This window comes from Numida meleagris, chromosome 1, assembly GCF_002078875.1.
Source record: "Numida meleagris isolate 19003 breed g44 Domestic line chromosome 1, NumMel1.0, whole genome shotgun sequence".
NCBI classification, from domain to species: domain Eukaryota; kingdom Metazoa; phylum Chordata; class Aves; order Galliformes; family Numididae; genus Numida; species Numida meleagris.
The window spans coordinates 117,596,158-117,621,582 of record NC_034409.1 but is presented as its reverse complement, the minus strand read 5'-3'; the positions used below and the strand labels follow the sequence as shown (position 1 = coordinate 117,621,582).

Below are 25,425 nucleotides of genomic sequence, written 5' to 3'. Positions count from 1 at the left end.
TTCTGAATTAACATTTGTATACCAGGAAAACGTGTCTTCTTCAAGTCTGTCCATTTCCATCACAAAAGCTGGATGGATAAAAGGTCTGCGTGAAGATTTTTTTTCCCTCTCAGTATTTTCAGACCTACAGGAAGCTACAGTGGGACATCTTTTGAAGAACACGGCAGCCCCAGCTGGGGTGGCTGTAGCACTGCAGGAGTGTTGGAAGAGCCTTCTAGGGGGGATGGAGCAGATACGGACAGAAAACTTCAGCCGCGGATCCAGTACTATGTAACAGAAAGGTGATATCGTCTGTTCTCATCACAGCATAGCTGTCCCTGTGGGAAGATTTTGCTATGACGCTTAACTGGACCTCCAGTCACTGAGTGGGAAATCACGAGTTCAAAAACTTTGCGCCAGAAGAAACGGTTTTTGCAGGAAGATGAAAACACATTTACTTGACCTTATTATGCGGTATGAAGAAAGAATGTAAGACTAAAATAACACTTATATGCTACAATAACGTCATGTGAATGACAAATTCAGGAAAAAATGAATGAAAATTTATCTGGAGCCAATAACAAAGATTATTTTGAAGGATGAAAAACTGAAGATTAAGTCAGAAGATGTCAATCTATACAACATGATCAGAAATAGTCAGGCTTTCTTCTGTCTAATTGAAGGCTACTTGGACTTAAGTTATTTATTCTAATTATTTCTGCATGCTCTAAACCAGACTCACATTTTCAATGTTTTTTTTTTCCCTGTGATTCCCCAACAGATGCATAGGCGACCACTGCTAAATAATCCTCATCTGCCTATGATAACACATCTACATCTACTGTCTTCTTGTATATCATTTTCCGTATCATCCTTTGTTAATTGTCATAGTTGATCTCGACTTCCACAGTCCTAAAAATTACATTTACAATAGTTTTGTTTAAAATCTTTTCCTCTCACAAATCAAGCCGATGTATCAGTAAAGGAACAGACTAGATCAAAACCTGAGATACTTTATGATGTGTGAGATGGCTCTTCCTACCTTTGCAGACAAAATGTACACCAGCAAAGCAATAGAATCAATTCAAGAATTTGTCTTTCCTCTGTAAGAACAGTGACTAAATACAGAAACTGTAAGGACTGTCATCACTGTCTCAAGGATTGTCACAAAGCTGAATCCATTCTGACAGAAGGTACCACTAGTGGTGCAGCATACAACCCAGGCAGGCACGAGTGTTCCACAGGGATCCTGCTCTTTATCTGCTGCTCTTCGCTGTTACTAGAAATCGAGGCAGCAGCACCCATCAAGTGTTTCTCTCACTGGCAGGCTTGCACCTCTGCCCATGCACACATGCTGGAATCAGCTTGTTCTTAAGAAACAGGGCAACCTACTTCAAGAATCCAGAAGAAAACACCTCCAGTGTTTCCATTCCTGGCAGTAGTTATTTGCAGACACCAGGCAGGAACTTCATAATCCCCAAAACTCTGTGACAGAAACTCCTTCTACTGAGGAAGTTGAGGCAATCTGCTCACTCTAATTTGCAAAGGTTGGTTGGTTGGTTTTGTTGTTTTGGTAGCTCATCTGCTCCCTCCAGAGGCCAAACATACAAGGGTATTTTGCCTGTTATCCTCCAGGAATCAAATCAGCCAGCCATGAAGAAGAGTAGGGCTGATAAAGCAGTACAGATACAAGTGACCACAGAACAGACTCCTGCAGCACAACAGCCTAGGCACACAGGTGAGAGGCACTTGCAGTTAAGCTGCCCACTTCTATAATAGGAAAGACTGTACACTTTTACACATTAAGTATTCCAAAAAAGAATTTATTGTTAGGAGAGTATGCAATAATAAGCCCCTGAATTGTTATCAAGCCTCTTTCAGCTTCTGATGAAGTTTTCCTTTCTTGAGCTAACAGCCTGAACATAAATAAAACCACTCTACAACTGTTCTTTCTTTATACAGACACATTTAAGAAAAAGAGAAGAAACGAACTCATAGGACAACTAACACAAAGTGCAAGAGGTCAGGCCTACCACAGCAGTCAATAAAGTGTGCAAACTACTGGAACCATGGTGCTGACATCCTGCACATTGCATAAGCAAGTGAGAACAAGAGACTGGTCGTTCAATTTGTCTCTATCTATAAATGTTATTATTATTATTATTATTTTGGTCACACTAGCCATTGAAAGTCCAAAAATGTAATCGGTGTAATTAAAACAGCTGGATCCCAAAGGTCACCCATGAGCAAATAAGCACTTGAAAGGAGAAACAAATGTTTAGATGCTTCTAGCAGTACTCTACTGCTAGTACTTACTTCCTAGACGGAGTTACATGAAGGTTCTCGCGCTTGCAGTTGGCCTCTGTCTGGTTGAGACTGTGATTATAAAAGGTCAATCTTCAGCATTAAATTTGATGGGCAAGATGCAGCACAAACAACCTCAACTAATCAATAGGAATACTTATGCTTAGTGTGATAAAGAGAGGGAGAAGGAAAGACATCATCCCTGCTCATCTCTCCCCTTTCCCAAAGGGCACGTACACCCAGAGAAATAAATCTTTACCATTCATTTTGTGTCAGAACGAGAAAGCACTGTCAACAATGACCTCCACAAAGGCCCCAAAAAAGGCACGAAGTTTAAAAGGGCAGGTATTTCAGACAGTAATACTTCCCTCTTCCCACAGGCCTTCCAACAATGCTGTGCTTATTTTAACTTTCAAGTCTTCATTTCCACGAAGCAGACAAGCTACCTACACAGCACAGCGTTTACAGGCAAAAAAAACTAGGCTTGAGCTACTGAACCAGGTTAGAGAGGTTCTCAGGTCCCACAGTATTCATGTTCAATAACAGCAAATGATTGGGGTCCAGGCTGACCACTCCTGCTGTTGAGCAAGTTTCAACACTCCATCTCAGCTGGAAACAAGATTTACCTCATAGCCCCGGGGAGAAGCAGTTCCAGCATCAGCTCACAGCTCAGGTAAACCACAGGTCCTATCACCTCATCACGAAGAACATGGTTAGGAACATGGCCAGGTACCACATGGAGCAAACTGTCACCCTGTCCTTTCCACCTGAAGGTGGAAAAACACTAGGGTTGTCCAAGCAAACGCACAGCTGCCACTCTTGAAAGGTGTTGAGACAAAAAAGATTTGGAACAATGAACAAAAAACTGCTTCAAAGTTCTAATCGCAAAACTCTCAGTGGGAAACATCTTAGAGAACACAGAGTTTACTCATCACTTGCAGAAAATGCATCTTTCGATTTCTGTGTTAAATTTCATGCTACAGGTAGAAAAACCAGCAGCAGTTCTCAAAGTCAAGCAAACCTTATTAAAAAAATTGTATAGAAATTATCACCTTTCACAGCGTTAGTCAGCAATCTTGCAATCCTCTACCTGGCAGCTGCTGCCTTCTTTGCATGCAGACACTGAAAAGAGAGCTACTTGTGCAAGCAGTTTTTTCCCCCCAAAGAAAAAAAAAGAGACAATATAAAGCTGCCCAGTTCGTTCTGTGAAAGGGGCTCTGGCAGTGGACAGAGAATGAGGATGTGTATTCAAGAAAGACCAAGTAGCCTAGCATGAAATCAGTGAGATGCTGTTGAGCCAGAGCACTAATAAGAAAATCACACTTGAATACGAATCTTCCCAAAGAGCTTTGCAGAGTTCTGGGTGGGCCAGACAGGAGCCTGTGATCAATAAAGACTGGAAACAATTCTGCAAGGAATAGAATTTCATCTTTGCCCCACAGCTGAAGCATCTTGTTCTACCAGAGAATTCTGGTACAGCAAAGTAAGTCTTGCAACAGCAATGTATTTGTCTCTATTTCTCTTACCGCTGACAATGTACTTCACGTTTTTCCTATATGTGTAAAAGTGTTTTTGGCAAGAATAAATTCCGTACTTGTATCTTTGGTAACCATTCACTGCAATTTAATCATTAACTTTTCTGCTGCCACTACTGCATAGAAATCTTCTGCACTCGGAACCCAAGCCCCGTTTTGAGAGTTTCTAACCCATGTTCAGAGCTGCTCGATGGTCTGTTCCATACGCTGAGGAAACCGGTGAGACAGGGTACGGCTTATAAACCTTGCCCTGAAACTTTACAACTTTTGTGCTGATTCACTATTGAACCTTATAGACATACAAAGACAGAAACTTCACATACTTTAATATCAGGGAAGGAGGTGTGCTACGTTAACAGCACATTTTCCCAGCATCTAGCAAGTTCTTACAATGAGTTTTTAAAATCCATGTAACATTTGGCAAAACTACTCAAGACTAAGAAATAGTTACCCTTGTACGGATATGATCTTCTTTTAGGAATAATAGATGCTATGAAGAAGGAAAAAGATAAAGAGATAAAGACATTTTCTGGGAATTCAAACCTAACACAGAAATCCTCCTTAAAAAAAAAAATAATCCCATAAAGCATGGAGGCCACTTCATATTTAAAGACATTTTGCTTTATCTATTGGGGTAGTCACTTTACATCATACCAAAAAGACTGTATAACGAATACAAGCGTCAAGAATCAGATTTTTATGGCACAAAAGGAAGTTTTCCATTAACCTGCTTTCAGAGTTGTTAAATACATGATTGGAGACAAACAAACTAAGGCTACCACAAAATAATATTTTCATGATGACGTTAGTCTTTATTCAGCTTTAACTGACTCCTCCAGTTTGAAGGTGGAGAAGAATCTTTCCATTACTTTGTTCCAGCGATTCAATCTGGATGAAAAGATTCTTTTCCAACGTTTGACACAAATTTAATTTCTCATTTATATTGTTATTCAAAGTTCACATAAGCTTTAACGTTGTACCTTAGGCTGTATGGAATTCAAGATTAAAATAAAACTCTACTCTTAACATAACCCTTTCTATAATGTAAAAATATTCTACACGTTTAACATACCAAGAATGTTAAGCACTCGCTTTGGGGAAAAACTATTTGAAGTTTTTTTCAGTACAGAACCAACTGTTAATGGTTTGTGTTAATGCATCCCAGTTATGTTGGGTGCCGCCCAGTGTTCACCTTCCACAACTACACCTTAACTACTGAACAGACAGAAGAGCTAAGCGTACAAGACAGTTTTTAACAACTGCAAATTTAAGATGCTGCTTTCGTTTTATCGTTACTTCTCCTCTACCCCTCCGCTGTGGCAAATTTACTTCTTTGAAATTATGAGTGTTCTTAATTATCAAAATCGGTATAAAAATAGCAGCATGCTACGAGACATGAAAAGCAGATTCATGCATTATGAATTAAAATGCAGATTTCTGCCTTCCTTTTATATTATCAAAATCTTTTAAAGTTAACATCAAGGCAAGGGGTATAAGGACAGACACTGCATAGTACATTTTAATACTAATCTGAACTGGGTATTTAATCAAAATTCATGATAATTACAGGGTAAACAATTTTTATTTCAAAATACAAGTTTAACTGGAATTGTAGTGATGAAAGCAGAAGAGGGAAAAACACAGTCCTTTACAGCCCATGTCTCTGTATCTCACTTATATCCGGAGCTAAAAGCTCTAATTGGTGAAGAGAAAAGATTTGTGGCATTTCATTTAACCTTTGTGATAATCCAGCATTATCCATTTCTAAAGAAATATAAATACTTTAAAACAAACATTGAAAATAAATCCTTTTGATGTAACAAACTACACTCTTTACCAAGAATTTTCAGTCTTCTTAAAAGAAAGGTACTTCACCCAAAAAAATAATCAAAATATCAATGTAGAACAATCCTTGGAGGAAGAAAGTTGGAATGTAAACCTCTGTTCCAAATTAGATCTGAAAAGTAAAAAGAAAAATAATTTTATTCACACACATCTTTCATCAGTTCTGTCTTCAAGCTATTTTTACATTTAAACAAGAAACTTCCTGAGCTCGATACAATGATGTTTTTCCCTCAGCGTGTATCCTGCTTTCTTAACACGTAAATAACTACTTTCCTTTTATGCCCTCACTACCAATGTTATGATACTACAGTTATGTAGGGCAACAACTATGCCAATATTCTCACAAGTAGCACAAGCATAAATAAGCCCACAATTCTCAAGAACAGACGCCCAAACTGAGTTTAAGGATAACGTCCCTAGGTACTGAATGTCGAAACAAGTTTAGTGGAAAAAATGAAGTTTTCTAACCATTCTTCTGACATAAGCAACGATGGAAAGGTTCCACCAAGTCTTTTACTTCGATCATGCCTTTCAAAGCCACGCTTCATTCTAGGTAGAGTGGGATGATCCTCGGAGAGATTGCTCTTATTTTGTTTCTTTATGTCTGTTCTTTTCTTACAGCATGACATTTAATATTATATAACATACCTGAAAAACCTGAAAACAATCATAGCTGCTCACTTGCATACATTATCCCACACAGCGATCCATTCGTTTGCAAGCTGTATTCTTGCAATAGTCATATAATGTCCTACAATGGCTGCATTATTAAAAGCAGATAGTACTAGAAAGTGTTTGCAGCTACAGTAAGCTCAACCACTGACAGGTTCAAAGTGCATTTTTCTAAAGTTTGAAGAAAAATGTATCGAGATTTTGGATAGTTTGAAAGAAGCAATTGAAATGGAGAGCCTCGGTGAGGTCAAAATAATGTAAGTGTAAGGAGAATCGTTCATATTACCAACTCAGAGAAACGACTAAAAAGATGAAGACTTAAAGCATAAGACGATCATTTGAATGGTCTATCCAATTAAGTTAACTCACTAGCTCAGTAAGTTACTAATTATCCCCTGAGCCAGCTGACCCTGCACACATTCATCTCTCCACTGCAAAATAAAGTGCATCATCTTAGGAAAGACTTTATAGCAGATTATAATTTGAATTATAGTAAATTTTACTACTATAAGAGTGTACAAAGCTACTATGGGTCAGCGATAAGCAGTAACAAGTGAACACAACAATCTGCAAATTCATGATTACCATTAACTTCAGTACTGCTAAGGTGCAGCTTTTATGATTTTTAAGAAATGCACAACGTGAGACAAATCCAGAGATTTAAGATCTTTTAAAAAAAATTAAAACAACAAAAAAACCCACAAAAATCTTTCAGTTATTTCTTACTAGATTGGCGAGGTTGTTAAAAGTACAGAGAAATCAGAAAGTTGAAGGCCACATTTTTGATGCAATTCCTGTATGAACTATGACCCGTTCCATACATTGTGTCCAATGTAGTTTGCATCCATATAATCCTTGGATCATCCCGCTTCAACTGGACTGGCCAAATCTAGTCTACGTGGCACAGCAGCTGACCCACAAGCCTTTGTGCAGGCTCCCTAGGAAGCCTTTCTAGCCTACACTGCAGGAGATGCCAGGAAATCCTAATAGCCTGCTAAACCTTCCTACATCATCTACTTTGCTTTCCATCATGAGCTTGTTGTAATAAGCTTACAGTCCAGAGAGCAGCACCTGGGGCTGCATTCAGCTCCTTCAATATCCAGCCGCGTCCATATATCTAGTTGGTGACTCTTGTAATTGCAGCTCCTCCCCCATACATCCATGAACACACACACAACTGCTTGGATAGCCAGTGCCACCTAAATCTGTGTCTTTGGGGTCAAACAACTTTGACTGTGAGCACCTTAAAGGAAATGAGAAGACTGCTGTCCATACAAGTTTTAATAGTATGAGACTAAGTACACATGTTTTGCGTAGAGGTCAACTAGAAGAGGACAACAGGACAGAAAAGAGAACAGAAAGCTGGTGTGCTCATGTCCACACCCCTTTCTGAAGCAGTCCCTGGCTCAAACATCTGCCAGGCTTGTCTGAGAAAATGCATTAAACTGCTTTACTCCAAAAAGGATTCCAGGAGCTGAGGAAATGAAGGAACAGGTCCCTGAAGCATGTAGATAGACTGAGCGCCGTAACACTCTTTAAGAATAAAATCCTTGACAAGGTAAGCTGTTCTGAACATTCACGTATAGTTTTACTTTCTCCAAAAAACACTGAAAGACAGTTTATTGTCAAAAGTTTCAAACATATCATACAGAACACATTAGGTCTAATACTTACATCATCAATATCTTCATCATCATCTCCAATATCATCAAACTGGATTTCATCATCATCTCCGGGACCAAATGTGTCTGTTTCATTGATTTTAGCTGAAAAAGCATTCAGAAAGTTAAGGAGAGCACTCCTTCCAAGTCAAGATAGACTGCATATTCTTGTCCAATATGAACTTCCAGTTTGAACCGGAAAGACTCTCACCATGTTCTGGAAGCTCCCCGTATGCTTTCAGACTTCTGGCTTCATCTGCATTATACTTTAGAATAACGTCAGCCTTGTTATCCTAAAGAAGAATTTATTAGAAGGTATTAGTCATTCATGATGGAAAAGAAACTCCCTAATAAATACAGTAAACTAGTAACACCTGTATTAATTATAGAACGGTAAGATCTTTTTCCTTCTTTCCCTCTATTTTTAATTCTGAGGTAAAAAAAGAAGTGCTCATTTGTAGAATGTCTTCACCTCTGCTGGGAGATATTCAATTTTGCTCTAATAGCTGTCACTTGAGAAGTTTGTTTTCATGTCTTTAAAATTAATCTTTCTTCAGAGAACACGCATAGTGAGCTGTTTGGTGGTCAGTAGGAAAATTCATAATTCCTTAGTTTTAAGCAATTTAATACATGCAGTGAACGACAACACACTGGATGTTTTACAACATCTAAGCAGAATTTATCCTTGAACAATTGAGGACAAAATTCTGAAACCCACGAGAAAGCACACAGCCAATGAAAATTTGACAGTCGTTTCCCATTTATCTTTACATCAGGTAAAGTTAAACTTCCAGAAACAGGATAATGTAAGTAGAAACTAATTGGTGATTAACTGGCTGGTCGAGGTAAATGCCTACCACCAAGGAAGCAAAATTCTGATCACTGCAATAAAATGTTTGGTGCTTGGTTCTGTCTTCCTTATTTCACAGGACCCAAGCATCAAACAGCTACACCCGGAAAAAAATAAAAGGTCCAGTGTGATGCTAATAAGGCCAGGGTGACTGCCAACAACATCTCAGGGTGCAATTAAATTTGGAAGAACAAGTTTAACCAGGATTTCTCACCTACTCAAGCCAATCTTTTAATTTCCTTGTGTTACAGAAAATCATGATTTAGCATAACCAAACACCAATTCGAACAAAATTAGATGTGAATTTACTCAGGATACCTGCTGTAACTTCACACTAGACAAAGCTGCTTGTAAGCTATTTCAATGACAAATTGCATCAAATGTTTACCTGGTAGTCTCGTAAGCCAACCAATATAATATCAGATGTATTTATCCAAACCTGAAAGAGTAAGCATATGTTATATTGTAGGAATTCAACTTTTTGTTGTTTAACACAAGACTCAAACACAGCTCATTTAATTTCACTGAGCAACATTAAGCATTTCACTGCAGTTACCATTTTCACTTTCTACCCAATAACCTGGAAATCCTAATTTTCTATTTCCACAGAAAAATCAAGCTCCTAAATACCAGTACAAATATTATTTAGCAAGTTACGGGACTACTATGAAGGTAAATCAGACTTCTTCGAAGAGCTTCTAGCCACCAAGGCGGTTATTAAGTCATTACTTCTCAGAGAACAACAGAAATAATACATCAAGCCGCCCCTCTGAGCAGAGCTCCACAACAGCCAAAAAAGTTGGTGAAAGGAAGGATGAAGAATCAGTCAGGAACCCAAGAAAACAAATGGAGCTGTTCCTAGTAACTGGCTCTAGTAATCCGTCAAACCAAAGCCTTCAGAAACCTGCAGAACAGGATATACTGATATAAACGCACGCAACAGTCCTATCCCACAGTAGCTTGCTTTTTGCAGACGGGGAATGTTTCTGTTTGGATTTTCTTTCGACATGAGGAATGGCTTCTGTAGTGACAAATGAGTTCTGCAGTACCCAGCATTTATCTGTGAACATTCTCCATTAGCTTCAGCAGTTCAAGCAGCAACACATTGCTGGCAGCCTGTGGGGCTCACAGTGATACCAAAATACGTGCAACCACCGGCCTCTGAAAACTAATGGGTACAACAATCCAGAATGAACGCAGCGACTGCCTATTTTTACTGGGAACAGAATGTGAGAGGAACGCCTGCATAGCATGCACCAGCAAAGGACAAAGCTGCAACACCCAGAAAGGGTAAGAGATAGCACCACACCATCCAGAGGTGGTGAAGTTAAGACTGAGAACGCATATACCTCCCTGGTACTAAGGAGCTTTGCAGATCAGCTTTGCATTAAAATATTTTAGGAACTGATGATGCTGACAATGAAGGGATGGCACCTGAGGTGCCTGCAGAAGCTGTAAGCTTGCCCCAAGCCCCCCGTCAGAAATGCTCTCAGATAAGTCCCCCAGTGAGAAGATGATAATAAATACTCAGTTCCTCTCCGGTACAAAGAATAAGAAAAGTATCAAAAGATGATTCAAGTTTCTATAATATGAAAAGTCAGCATTCCATGAGCAGCCCGATATCTCCTGTGAAGTACAAGCATCTACTGAAGGCGGCCCTTGAACTCTGGAGCTGCTCTAAAAAGCCAGAGTGCTTATTTTTGTGCCCAGACAACGCGGATACAAGAAAAAACAGTTTACTATTAAAAACAACATTTAAGGTATTAAGTACCAAATAGAGCTACTATTTCTACTGTAAAGAGCTAATTACTTTTTTGTTTGTTTACAATTACTTATCACTGATAATGCCACTGTCTCAGAATTACCTTTTTTCTTAGTTTCCCTCTGATATGACATAACCTCTTCACACCGTCAAAACACAATGCCTCCAGTCTTCCATTGCCTAACATCTTGATCACCTGGGCATATTCTGAAAGAGAGGGTAAGAGAGAGTAATGCTTCTACATGAAGACACAATGTAACTTCTGTCACAAAACCAAATTCTGAGGTAACATTTTATCAAACACAAACCTGGAGAGGACCTCTCATCAGCCACACTGGCAGATGAAGTTCTTGTATCTCTGTTGACACCAACTTGAAAGCGCTATGACCAATGGCCACACTTGACATTCAAGCTTTGGTTTCCTCTAAATGCTTCCTGAAGATAACTTTTAGAGCTAATGAGTCACATTCAGACTTTATTACAGCAGCACAGCTCCTGTCCTGCCAGAACCCCACTGATGGAATAGGAGGATGTGGCATGTGCTGGGTACTGTCACCACTGCTCCAAATCCTTTCTGAAGAGACTCTATGGATAAAGCTGTTATTCTTAAAAGGATGAATTCTGGTCTCACAATCTGTCCCAAAGGCATCCCTGTACTTACAGGCTTCGACTGCAAGCTGTGTAGTTTCTCTCCAACACACTATTAAAGCTTGCAACATAGCGTACTACCATTTAACACAAAATAACGTAGCTTTTGAGAATGATTACATTACCTGACCATCCCTGCTTCCTGGGAAAACATATATTCTCAGTTAGTCAGAGTTACATTTCAGTATTCTAAAATCTTTCCACAGCACAAGCTGGACAGTCCAACAAACCGCATCATGATGTTACAAACGGAGCAGATCTCATTACACAGATTTTGCTCGGGAGTTGAAAAGGATTTTAAATGTTATAGGTGCATCAAAATCGAGCCCTTTTGGATTGCAACTATCATGGAATATGAGCGACAGAGTAAAGAAACACATTCAGCTGTCACTGTCTTTGCAGCAATTTAAATCAGTGTTTCTCCAGTGCTTCTAATAAACTGTGGTTTACCTGGTCCCAGCACTTAGCTGGTGGCTAGGCACGCACTCAGGTATATGCAAGCCACAGCCACAGCATGACATGCAGGGCAGGGCGAGCCAGAGGGCAGGTGAGATCACTGCCACCAAAAGGCAGAGGACAAGGGAATCCTGGCCACCAACCTCCAGCTGAACACTCCTGTTGCTCACTGCACCTGACAACACCCTAAAAAGGGCTGCACCTCTTGTTCCTGCTCCAGTAGCTGCCAGGTGTCCCATCCCCAGCCGAGCAAGTTAGCGAAGCCAACAAGGGACAGTGAGCAAACACGGATTATGTTTTAGCCAGGTCAGTGACTTCAGAGATCCCACAGAAGACCCCAAGAAACCTTACAGCTGGCATAGAACAGGCAGTGGGACCGTGCATCCAAGGGACAATCAGGAGCTACCGGCAGCACCCGGACCAGCTACACACAGCAACCCAGGGGACAACTATCTTTATTCCCCACTGCCTTTGAGTTCCTCAGACATCCAGGTGCTGTCTTTGTTTATCAACTTCCAATGTGCAGCATCTGTGGTGACAGAACAAGGGGAAATGGTTTCAAGCTGAAAGAGGGTAGATTTAGGTTAGATATAAGGAAAAAGTCTTTTACAGTGAGGGTGGTGAGGTGCTGGAACAGGTTGCCCAAAGATGTGGTTGATGCCCTGACCCTGGAGACTTTCAAGGCCAGGCTGGATCAGGCCCTGGGCAACCTGATCTAGCTGTGGATGCCCCTGTTCATTGCAGAGAGTTGCACTAGATGGCCTTTAAAGGTCACTTCCATCTCTAAGGATTGTATGAATGTATGCCACTCACAGAATCTGACCAAAGCAACAGCACTGATACCATACCCAGAGACTCACCTTGCCCGTCTTCCTTGAACACCAGCTCTCTTTTTTCTGATTCATTCTCATTCTTACCTCGTCGTCTGTTTTTACCTCCTTTCCCTAAATGTTACAAGCAGAGAAAAGAATGCACATGACTACCTGTCAACACAGTTAAGAGACAATCAAGGGGACTTTGGTGCATGCGTTTTCTATACGTCAATCTTGAGCATCCTATTCAGATTTGAACATCTTTGTCTTTCAAGTTGTAAGCGGGTGGCGACACCCATCAGAAGAGCAGAGCTGCGGCTGTTTCAGACGCATCAGTTGCTCTGACAGCGTAGAGCAGGGATGTATTTATAGGGGATGGCAATTCACACACCCTGTGCCGCCCCACGAACAGCACCGGGACAGCCCCGCGCACGGAGCCACCGCTGAACCCAAGAGAATGGAGTGGAGCGGGGCTATCGCAGCACTGAATCCCTGTAACGCCGAGCTGCAAGCCCACGCTCCGTGACGGCGCTATTTAAAAGGCACACACGTGGCTACGGGATCAGGTGGCGTTGGTGGGGATGCAGAGGGGCAGCTCGGTGTTTCCCCCCCCACGTTAGAAGCCCGCCGCTGACGAACAGCGGGGCGGGATGCGGCAGGGATCGCGCGGAGGGGCCCGGCCTTCCCTGCCCGCCGTCCCCTGCGGCCGCCCTGGCCCACAGGCCTCCGGCACGCCGCCGGCCCGGGTCCCCCTGCGGAGCGGGGAGCGGGGCCCGGCCGGGCTGCCCGGGCCCTCCGTGGGGCCCTCAGTGCCCTGGCAGCCCCGCCCGCCGGCACCGAGCCGCGGGTGCCGGCGGCGGGCCGCACGTGAGAGGCGGCGGCGGGCGGCGAGAGAAGCCCCGGCCCGTCAAGCGCGGCCGCACCCGGGCCCGGCTCCCCGAGGCGGCGGCGGCGAGGGGTCGGGGGCAGGCCTCACCTTTATTCTTGGGCATGGCGGCGAGCGCTGCGCCGCACGGGGCTGGGTCGGGGCGGTCGGGCCTTCGGGCGGCTCCGGCGAGGAGGCAGAACCGAGCGGCGGCTGCGCGCGGGTTGAGCGGAGGGGCCGGGGCTACGGCTCGCTCGTGTTTTCCGGCCGCTGGCGCCGAGCTTCCCCCACGGCGCCCCCCGGCGGGCGGGAGGACTTCTGGGGGGGGGCAGGGGGGGCTCGCTGCCGCCTAGCAGAGCCGCTTGCCCCGCTCTGCGCACGCGCCTCGTGGGGCGGGGCGAGAGCGCGTGCCGCTCGCTTCCATCCGGCCCTCACTGTGGCGTAGCGATGGCGGAGCATAAGCTCCATAGGCGGTGCGAAAGGCGGGCGCGGGGCGATTGGCCGGGCGGGCAGCGGCGACCAATCGGAGGCTGCAAGACGCGGCTCTTGGCGGGCGCGGGAAGGCGCGTGCCTCCGCCCCGGGCAACCCAGGGCGCGGCTGTGCGCATAGGGGAGCGCAGGGAGAGCCCGCCCCCGGGAAACTCCCGCTTTTGATTGTGGGACAACGCTGCCACAAGCGATGAGCTGTTACAAAGGCCGAGCTGTGACTGCCCCTAACAGGGTTTTAGATATTTTTATATATAAATTTATATATTTTCATTTAACTGAAATATATATTTATGTAAATATATAAATTTATATATTTATAATTTCTTACATAATATATATGCATATTATATATATGCTCTTGCAGTTAGGGTGCTGCAAGCGTGGGTCAGTATTAGTGATGAACAAGTAACAGCTTACATAATTATTTTAATTAAATTAATTACCCAACAAAGCCATTTTTAATATGTTTGAAAGTTTATTCGCAGTAGAAATCTCGATTTCTTTTGAAGACTACAAAACCTGCCATTGGACAGGAGTACAAGCAATGATCTCTCTCCACAACTGCTCCTAGTTACATCTGGAACAGTTCTAATTACACATTAATAACATGATTGGAACATTTCCTAGATCAGACTCTGAATAAAACAATCATTTTAAGTATTCAGTACTTTTTTTTTTTTTTTTTTTTTACTAGCATTTCAACTCTATTATGACAGCAGTGCCAAGCATCTAACAGATGCTATTGTAATGGTCTCGCATAAGGTACAATACCCCTGACCTCCTGGAATAGTACCTTAGACTCATGTGCCATGCTGAGAAAACTAGTATAAAGTATGATTGTATAGAACTGTAGAAAAATATTTTATCTGTGATTTTGTCATTTTTTAAAAATGTTTTAAGTAGGCTCCCTCCCCCCCCCCTTCCCGGTTGCAAAATAATTACATCCCTCATGAGTACACCTTCCCTTTGATTAGGTCAAGAGTATCAAGATAAAGCTAATTTACATCATTTTTTGTAAGTGAAAATTCAGCTATTACCCATTGCTGCTTACCATGGACCAGCATATATCAAGTCCTTTCCTTCCAATAATAGAAAAGCACAGCTTTAGTTGGTACACCACGTTTACAAAGCAAAACACACACACACACAAACAAACCCAGACATGTAGATCTATTTTCTTATGCCCTTATCTCTTTAGACAAAAGTTTTAAATATTCTCTTGAGCAAAACTCGCAAGGAGTTTTTCAGTGTTACGGTGATTATGAATAAAGAACTTTACCCTTCCTGGATATAGGCGGCATTTAATAACTACTGCAACTGCTCTCTCCCCCGTGTTCTCTCATGCTCTCAAGTACAGTAAGCGGTTATTTCAAACAAAAGATGACCTATGCATAGGAAATCCACCTGTATCTGCAGTTCTCCTTTTTCTATTTCTCCACAGCTTGGTATCCTACAGTCATGTGTTAGCTTTGCACCAAGCAGCAGCCTGGCAGTGAATTCACAGTGTCTCACACACACACTCAAGTTCTAACAGAAAGGTGGTAGGATTCAAAGAAGCATCGCGTGGATTTCTTTGTAGCTTCTAATAACTGCAGCTACAAAACAAAACATGAAAGTTGTGAGCATGGCTCCAAAACCAGAGGTAAGATACTTAAAGCGCATGAGTCAAGCCTGAAAAAGGTATCACCTGTGAAGAAGGGCCATTTCCACGTTGGTTTAGAAAATAACTTAAAATACAGTGGCTCTAGACTTCAACTCACTCAAGTTGTTACGTATTGAACTGTTTTACTGGCATGTAAAGGTCCATCTTGTGCTGCTATATACAGTCTAGACTAAATTATCAGTGTATGTGAGAATTCAGGTATCTAAAATGCAGAAGTCAACATTGCTTGACTGTTTAGCTCATGACCAGTGAGCTTGAGGGCCAGAAAATATTGCTGAAATAAAATGACTGAAGATTCTGTCTTATTTTAAAACAGACATTGCCAATAGAGAAGCATCTTAATACTTCCTTTCAGCCTGTTCTGTGCCAGCTACTTATGCACGTGCACACAGAGAACATGGGAGAAATTCCTTCCTGAGCTGAAATGCCATTATCGATGCATTACAAAGTACTGCCATCCCTTCATTCCAACAGGACCCATTTTAAATAATTTGTTGGCTAGACGTGACAATCTTCAGGTTAACGCTTATTTTAAAACAGCTCCAGAAGGTGCAGTTTCTAGGATATGATATGCCTGACTTACAATCAGTTATAGAACTGAAATACATTTTCTGAAAGGCAAGAAGGTTTTTACTAAATCCCTCTGGAAATGCAGACACTGTCAAACAAAAAAATAAAAATAAAAATCAAGATAGCATTTTTCAGCCTCTGGTTAAAGATGTTTCTTGAACAAAGGGTAGATGCATCCATACAGCTAAAGGAAACTTCAGTGCTAGAGCACCAAGTAAGGGAAAAATACTAATTTCCATGAAGAGCTGTGTGCTTAAATTTCTGAGATCTACAGTATTTTAACTATCGTTGTTCCTAAAAGTGATTCCTCAACAATTACGGGCAATATAAGAATCTGACTGGGACAATTTTTTGTGGTTAATTATAATGACCCTTTCCAACCCCAGACAGATTATGATGATTCTCCTCCCTTTTTTTTTTGGCTATTAAAGTGATCTGAGGAAAAAAAAAAAGAAAAAAGACAACAGAACATTGGAGCCATTGGTTTTGCAATAAGAAATGCAGTCCAAACCTACTTTTTCTGGGCTTACTAGCGGACCTTACGTTTTGCTTTATCTTCAACGCTGCCTTTTTTCTATAATGCCAACATTCATTGAACAAATCCTCTGCAGCTTAAACAAAAGTGACAGAATAGAGCTAAAATATTAATAATGGATTATAAGCATAAACAATATAGAAATGTCCTCTATCAGAAAGTATTTAGCAATGATTCCTGAGTCCAGAAATTAGACGGGGGAAAGTAAAAAGGAGGAGGTGGGAACAAAAGGCAGTGAAATGGAACGAGTTATCTTTTCTCTCGGTTATATCATCTATGTATATATAGTATGGTGAGAGATCCACTGTTTGAATTTTGAATACCATAAACAGCATCCTGATTTTCATAACGTGACATGCAGCGTCAAAAACATGGAAATGTAGAAAAAACACAGGCAAGGAGAAATACATATTCATAGTATTACATTCAATAGCTGTTTAACAGTCAGGCTTCTTTTAGAGCTGTCCAACAATACTGATTAATCCAGGTGAACTGTTTAATCAGACTTAATTGTTAAAATGATTAATAATATCTAAGTAAAACAAGGCATGTATACATTAAAGAAAACAGCACAGAAACGTGCTGCTCATGAACTGTTTACAAAAACATACAAAATGTTGGATGGCACAAAGTATATAGTGCTAATATAAACAGATCGTTTAAGCTAAGTGCTTAACATAAACTGTCCATCTCTACCTGTAACAAAGAATATTTCAGGGGACAAAAATATTCCTTATAAAAATAATGCTATGTGGTGCAGAGTGCTTTATTCAGTGTATTTTTGACAGAGGTGGCATTCGTAATTCTTCTGGTTTATTCAATTGTGGACATGATTGTTTTCATTGCGTTTCCACTTTTCACTCCATTTGAAGCTCCAGTAAGATCAGTAACTTGCCATCAACAGTTTAAAGCGAGAATAGATGAAAGCAGTAGCAGCAGCAGGAGCAGCAGCATTATAGGTACCAGCTGGGACAGAGTGTGCTTGCAGGTATCTGTCAGATATGTGCTACCTGTCGCCATGATTTGTGCTATCATCTTATACCATGGTACCAATATCTGGTTGAGGTCACTTCACAGGGCTGTTGAGGTAATCTTTTTTATACCTCTCCTCTGAGCAAGAGTAGAACGGCCAACTGGCTCCAAAACTGGTGACTGATTACGATTCAAAGCAGAGTAAGTTGCTGCCATTGCACCCTGTTGTGAGAACGTGAGAGGGGAAAAGCAAGAAGAGTTCATTATGTACATCACTCACATTAGAGATCACACAGCATTAAGTGTCAGAAACTGCCAACAAGTTTTAACTTCCACTCTTATTTTCACCTACAAAACAGAAACACGCCGCTGCATTACTCAAATAACAGCAATGTTATGTGCGAGTTTTGTAGTGTAATAAATAATTTTCAGATCAACCCGAAGTGATTACATCCTGATTTAAAAACAAAACAAACAACAAAACCCAGAATGTATAAGAAATACTGGAAAACTAAATTCTCTCTCCATTCTGTATGAGATAGTTAGGGAATGAAATCCCACCAGTGGGTTGTCCCTGCTTGTAATTTACATAATCATTTACATTTTCAACAAAATGTTTAAAAGTCACACACGTTATTCTGCACATTTTTCTGGCTTTTAAAAACTCAAAGTTGTGAGCCATGGGATCAGAACTTGCTCCCCTTTCCACTTGTGATTTTGGATGTCAGGGATTCCTAATAACTTACTCAGAGGGAATGTTAATTATATTTTCCTTTTACGTTGCTTGACAGATTGCTTTTGTTTTTAATGTCAGATCAAAGGTACAGTGGAATACAGAGGAGTAGAATTAAATTATTTTGGTTATAGCTCCTTCAAAGTGAGAAGGTATAACATGATCAAAACCAAATCACGCTTCAGACCATGGAGTATGGAGTAGATACCATAGTAATACTACCATTTTGACTTACCTTCTCTATCTTATACTGTGATTGTGAATTATTTTATTTTCCATTAGTCAATGACAAGCTTCTCTAAAACTTTAGAAGTAGTTAAACCATTTTTTGTAGCTCCCTATATTCCCTATCAACATTTTAACAATCAGAAAAATGATTTCTATCCTCGTTTCTTAAGGAAAATAAGCTGACCAGCTTAAGCATAATAACTTTAAAATCTATGAAAACCAGAAGTCTTTCTCAAGCATTAGATTTATTCACAGCAAATGAGTTATGTTATTATATGTTAAAAGATTACTGTGAAAGCAATCTGTAGTCATAACTTTTAAGAGATACATAAAGAAAAAGTGCTACAATAATTAAAAAAATCCTTTTGTTTACTCTAATTTTGGCCAAACAGTACGATGAACAAATATCTACTTGCCTTCACTAAATGGGGAGCATCCTGCCTGTTCAGCTGGTATTGAGGCAACTGGTCACAGTGAACTATCCAGGGATGGCTAAGAACTTGGGCTGCAGTCAGTCTTTGATGTGGGTCAACATGAAGCATTTTTGAAACAAGGTCCTGTCAATAATATAGAAGGAGTCAATGTAAGTAACACTGCAGCTTTAAAGATGATAACAGTTCTACACTGAAAACTTTTAGTAGCATAAACATTTGTTCATAACATCATTTTGAAGCAGATGGAAAGCTGCCTGACAATGCTAACGCTGTGTCCTTCAGTTATGCAACTTAATGGCCATAAGGCAACACAAGTGAAAAAGAACTGACAGAAAATAGAGATGATCCTTCCCCTTGTATTTCTTACCAGTGTCCAGCAGTCTTTTAACAACTGTGCAAGCTGAAGGTTAAATGTTAGTACTAAAGAGAACAAACTGCTCAAGTCCTAATGAAAGAGTATGAGATGAACTGTCTTGGGTAACTCTGAAGAACTAGCCCAAACAGAAAATTTTTGAATGTCATATTTCCTCATCAAGTCTTATTACAGCATTTCTTGACACAGATGATTGCACATGTATGAAAATATACCATATTTTTAAGGACACTTTTTAGCAACTGAAGTATAAGGCATTCTCCTCCTACATGCAAGTAACTGTTGAAACATGAAAGGATCATAAACGGAAAAAATTCTAAGCATATAAAAATCAGCTCAGTAGTTAAAAAATAATGGATAATATTTATCATATATGATGTGATATATACATTATCAGCAATGTATTTCATTGAAGTCTATTTCTTATCCTTCACAGAACAAAAGAAATATACTTGCCTTAGCTGTATCTGAAACAGTGTTCCAATAGCCACCGCTCAGAGAGAATTTTCCACTACCTATTCGGGCCAAAATCTCCTCTGGAGTATCATCAGGACCATTTGCAAAAGGAGTGTAGCTATATAACAAAACAATTTTTAAAGATATTTAAAGATAGAAAAAGAAAAAGATGAATAGAACAATCCAGCATAAAACAACCTACTTCGCTGCTGTTGCACTTGCTATCTCTTGAACTCATGGAACTATTGTTTAATTAGTTATTTATCATCTTTTATACAAATCATCTCTTTTTCATATATACATGTATTTCTATTGCATTTATTATATTTTAAGTGCATCACTTCAAACTATCCAGTAGCTGAATTTTCTTCACAACTATGCCTTAAAGCACTGCAATTGTACTTGCAATGCATTTCCTACAAAATATATGCTGTTTAATCAGCTATTTTTCAGTCTGGAGAAGAGGAGGCTCAGGGGAGACCTCATCGCTTTCTATAACTACCTGAAGGGAGGTTGTAGTGAGCTGGGGGTCAGCCTCTTCTCTCTTGTAACTAGTGACAGGACGAGGGGGAATGGCTTCAAGTTGCACCAGGGGAGATTTAGGCTGGACATTAGGAAATACTACGTTTCTGAAAGAGTGGTCAGGCACTGTAACGGGCTGCCCAGGGAGGTGGTTGAGTCACCGTCCCTGGAGGTGTTCAAGAAATGTTTAGATATAGCGCTGGGAGACATAGTTTAGTGGGGTTGTTGGTTTTAGGTGGATGGTTGGACTAGGTGATCTTGTAGGTCTTTTCCAACCTAGCTCATTCTATGATTCTAATTCTCTCATGGAAAAAAAAAAGTTTTTACTCCTAAATCACAATAAAGCAGAAGTTAAGCACCTGAAATAGACGAGACGTCAGTTCCCACAAATTGGGATTTTACTAAAGGTGAAGCATATTTAACTTCCCCTGGAGTTGTAACTGAGATTAATCAGTGCCCTGCTAGAAACTTAGTCATAGTGGGCTCACATTCATTATTCTTTTTGTTTGCTATTATAAAGCAAAGGAAGCAAGCAAACAAACAAAAAACCCTTACCCAGTAAGCATAGTATAAAGCAGAACACCAAGACTCCAAATGTCACACGCAGCATCATAACCTTGCCTCTTTAAAACCTGAGGAAGACAAATATTTTTCAAAAAAAAATGCTTAGAAATGCTTTAATTTTGCTAAAAAAACACCAAGATCTCAGATTTTTAAATGCTTTTGCAGTTATTTCACTTGCTGCAGAAGAATGAAACAAACATCTAACTAGGTGTTCCCATCAAAAGTAGTCAAGGCATATAAGCTATCTCAGTATTTACCTCTGGTGCAACAAAATTTGCTGTATAACATGGAGTCATCAGAAGGCCATTTTCTGCTCGTAGTTGTTTTGCAAAGCCAAAATCACAAATTCGAATTGATTCTGGATTACCAGATTCATCCACATAGAGAATATTGCTGGGTTTCAGATCTCTATGGACAACCTAGGAAAAAAAAGCAACACAAAACAAGCCATGACATACAGTAAGCTTAAATCAGGAAAGGTTCTTCTATTATAATTATCTATTCTACTTAATTTCATACCTACCATCAGTAATAATTGTCCAATTTCCAGCTTCTAATATCGACTATGGCATTCTGACTGTGGTATCTGGGGTAGTGAAAATCTGATTTGGAAGCTTCACCTCCCCTTCATTCTACCCCTCAACAAAAAGGAGAACCCACCAAAAACAAACTACACACAGACAGTTCAAGATGACTTGTTTTAATGTTTGCATGCATTTCTTATTTTAAGATGCATACCATGCCTATAAAGCTCCTTAGGTCAGGAACTCTGGCTAGTAATATCTTTTGAAATCGTGGATTTCTGTAGCTACTGAAGCATTACTCGTCACATAACTACATAGCAGTTACTGCTGGAGTAACTTTCTATAATTTAGATTATCTGAATTGAATAATCTCAGTGCAAACACCTACAGCTTGACTGAGGAGGAATTTTAATATAGAATACTATAGTCTCCAAATGGACTAACATTTCATAAAAGCTTATACTGGCTTCTCAATGCCTGCTTTTTATGTATTCAAGATGTAAAACACTTGATAAAAACTGCAAAATCTGCTGAAGTTCTAGAAGAATGAACCCAGTCTTATATGAAGCTATGTTATAATTTGCCTAAATAAAACTCTTGAAGTGCAAGGACAGTCATTGAAATCAGACGGCATGTTATATCCATTCTATCTTCTGCACAAGACGAATTACCTTAAGGTTTCAAGAGACACAGCCCTCTGTATAGAGAGGAGTACATATGGCTCTAAGCCATATAATGGATTTAAACTTCTACTGAGAATTTAAATAAATCTACTAGGAAGGCCTTAATATTTCCGTCTTATTTTTATCTATTTAATTAATATTAAACACAGCTCTCCAAGGTTAAAGTTAAATAGAAGACTTGTCTTGCTCTTGGAAAAGATTGTGGTGAAATTTTAAGAGTATAATCACATTAGAATGAGGAAAAAAAACCAAAATTCCTAGAAGTAAGGACACACAGAATTACAAGCTATATGCTAGCAATGTTTCAGGAAATACAAGATGAAGTAGGAAAAGACTGCAGAGGGTCTGCAGATTGTACAGCCACTAAGCAGAGTTGAGTCTAATTAGAGACTTTTTAAAGTGCGTAAACTTTGAAACTTAAGATTTACGAAAATACTTGAAATTACAGAAATAAGCATCTTCGAAGCTGAAAAATAAAAACTTTAAGAAAGAATTAGAGTTGGCAGACACTCAGGGGAACGTGGCTTGACATGCCAGTGTATGAAAGAACCGACTCCTGACAGCCTCATTTTCTGGAGATCAGAAATCTTTTTCCTCTACCTAATGAACAAAACATCCCTTACTGCTCCAAGAGACAGAAGAAAATAGTTTTGTTCTAGTTGTTCTTGTTTGTTTTTCAAATAAATCCTAAAGAGGAGAAGCGGGCAATAAAGGCAGCCCAGAACTGTGGATTTTACAGACTGTTTTTTTTTTTTTTTAATAAAGGGAAGCAATTAAGTGCAAGAAAGAGTAACAGCCTAGTTTAAATCCAAATCCTACAAATATTCTTTAATATATATATTGCTTTAAAGTACCTTCTTGTACAATGCTGCTTTCCCAAAGGTGAATTTTAAAGAGATGTCACATTGTGTAGATTAACATTTCAACCAGAAATGACATTTTATTTTACAGCAAAAGGCAGCAAAACAATATGAAGGACATTCCAGCATTCCAGTTCTTTATTTCCTAGCATCGTGTTTTTGATTATCAATGTCACTCATTACCAGCATGCAGAATTATTTTGCTCCAAGACACAATACTTCCTGCTTGTGCTTTTCATTATGTCTGTTGTGCCAGCCCTCAGCCATTGTACACAAGCCACAATACTTTTACAATGAGTGAGTTGGTACTATTACTTAACCCGAAGAGGAAGATTTCTTTACTTGCTTAGTTAAGTTTTCAGCTCAAAAGTATCCTTTGCATGTCCATGAGGAGATCCCTCTAGGAAGGGTTGCAGAGACCACACACGGATTCTGAATCTGTTCAGATTACTAATACCATATTCAAATGAGCTCCTCTAGCGTCCACCACAGCTAGAGCTGTGAATTCTCAGTAGCTGAGAATGACTACCAAAGAGCTCACTACTTACATACCTGGCCAATTTTTACATTGAAGTGTCTTTAAAGTAAGGAAATGCAAAAATTTCCAGAAGTTTGAAAGAACATATGATATAATGCAAGTTAAAAATGTCAGTATTTACAAGCATCTGTAGTAAACACAAATGATCAGAAGCCCCTAAAATACCCTCCTTGACATGAAGACACTGGGCCTTTTCTGTCCATGTGTGGTTAGAAGGAACCACACAGAAGGCGTTAGGGTTTACTCACACTTCGCAATGGACACTGCTAGGCAAAGATTCTTAGTGCACATAGGCTCAAAAAACTACTCACAAACAAGTGCTTAAATGAAGTGATGGACTGCACAGTAGGATGGACCAGGTAATTTGGACCATAAATTTTCTGAAATAAGAGCTCCCCAGAAAAGCATGCTGAACTATTACGTGTTTCTTAAAACAATTTAAGTACTATCCATTCTGAAACTTCTTTTCTTGGATAATAACATTAAGTGTTATGAACTTGTCTTTTTCCTCGCAACCTTGCTTTCTGCCTTTTCTCTACCATCCCCCCTTCTTGTTTACTTCAAAAAATGCAACATACCTGGTCATTCTTGCCATGCAATCGCCACACTTGCCTTCTCAATCTCTGAACTACTTCCTCTATTTCCAAATTAATTTCTTTAAGTTTACTACAATTTCCTGACCTTATGGTGGAGGAGTTACAAGTCAAACTTCAGAAACAAAAAATGAAAGAAGCGACAGGAGTAATTGGTAAAAACTGATGGATGTTAAGAGTCTATCACAGCATGGGGTTGGGACTATACTACTAGGTCTAAGCAACAGCACTGGTCCTAGCACCACTTCTTGGCTTACTTCTTATATCCTATTCATCATTTTCTGAATATTCCACAGAATTGCTCAAACTCTGCATGAAGGACAAGAGAAACAATTGCACCATCGCTGCCACCTGGACGCGTACTCAATTGATGAGGAACGTTATAATTTCAACTAAAAAGTCCTGCTGCAATGCTATCATTTACCAGAAGTTACTGAATTACTGCATACGAGAACATATAAAGATATAGGTATATATTACTGCAAGAGAAGAACATTAGAAGGATCTTCTGAGGTGAAAACTTACCCCTTGTGCGTGGAGGTATTCAACAGTTTTTGTTATTGTGAGCAGAACAGCACTAGCTTCTCTTTCTGAGAAAAATTTTTGCCTAAGTATTTTATCCAGCAGTTCCCCTCCTTTCATAAGTTCTGTTACTACATATACGTATTTTCCATCATCATATACCTGGAAAAAGTACATAAAGAAGTAAACTTCTGAAATATTTCTTCTTCGTTATCCTTCCATGAAACACACAGAAATAGAGCAGGAACACTCACAGAACTTTTTCATTTCAATGAAGTCATTTCAATTACTTTTCTCATATCTCTCACTCTACTCACTATTCAGAAAACATTGGTCATCTTCAGAAATAAACATTAATAAACAAAAAAAGGTACTACAGTAATGAAATAACAGAAAAAACAGTCATGCATATATTTCAAGATAAAAAGATATGAATAAACTTGTAGTTCTCCGCCAAATAGTTTTGCTGAAATAAATTAAACAAGATACAGGATAAACCGGGAAAAAAAAGAATCTAATTTGATGAAGCAACACTAGAGCTAATTCTAGAAGCATTTATTGCACTACACTGCAATGAGAAAAAGGCCATTGCAAATAAACAGTGAGATAAAAAAAAATAGAGTACGCTGACTGCTTGAGGCCAGTCTTGACACAAACCTGTTATTTAGAAGCCTACAACTTACACAATGCCCTGCACATAAAGCTAATACCTAAGTATAATCAATATACACATTTTAGTCTATGCTTTTAATTATAGAAAAATTCTTAATTTTTGCC

At 39.8% G+C, this 25,425-nt stretch overlaps 2 protein-coding genes across 5 annotated transcripts in view; both read right to left on the bottom strand.

Annotated features, from left to right (window-relative positions):
• EIF1AX (eukaryotic translation initiation factor 1A, X-linked) lies at positions 4,128–13,686 on the bottom strand. Its single transcript, XM_021409042.1, has 7 exons — positions 13,501–13,686; positions 12,573–12,656; positions 10,712–10,815; positions 9,235–9,285; positions 8,208–8,289; positions 8,010–8,101; positions 4,128–5,775 (listed from the first exon to the last, which is right to left on the bottom strand). Exons 1-7 carry the CDS (start codon positions 13,514–13,516, stop codon positions 5,770–5,772), a joined length of 435 nt encoding a protein of 144 aa, XP_021264717.1. The 5' UTR covers positions 13,517–13,686; the 3' UTR covers positions 4,128–5,769.
• The window catches only part of RPS6KA3 (ribosomal protein S6 kinase A3), a 72,469-nt gene continuing 61,377 nt past the window's right edge, over positions 14,334–25,425 (bottom strand). For all 4 annotated transcript variants that reach the window (XM_021409030.1, XM_021409038.1, XM_021409025.1 and 1 more), the window contains 6 exons: positions 24,652–24,810; positions 21,186–21,347; positions 20,920–20,996; positions 19,843–19,960; positions 18,996–19,136; positions 14,334–17,840 (listed from right to left, as the gene is read on the bottom strand). In XM_021409030.1, coding sequence (XP_021264705.1) covers positions 17,718–17,840; positions 18,996–19,136; positions 19,843–19,960; positions 20,920–20,996; positions 21,186–21,347; positions 24,652–24,810 — 780 coding nt within the window. In that variant the 3' untranslated portion in view covers positions 14,334–17,717. The remainder of the gene's footprint in view (positions 17,841–18,995; positions 19,137–19,842; positions 19,961–20,919; positions 20,997–21,185; positions 21,348–24,651; positions 24,811–25,425) is intronic.

Coding starts and splice junctions, on each gene's coding strand:
- EIF1AX (XM_021409042.1), bottom strand. Junction 10,816..12,572: donor GTTCAAGGAAGACGGGCAAG/GTGAGTCTCTGG, acceptor CCTCTCTTTCAG/AATATGCCCAGGTGATCAAG. Junction 8,290..9,234: donor TTGGCTTACGAGACTACCAG/GTAAACATTTGA, acceptor ATTCTTCTTTAG/GATAACAAGGCTGACGTTAT.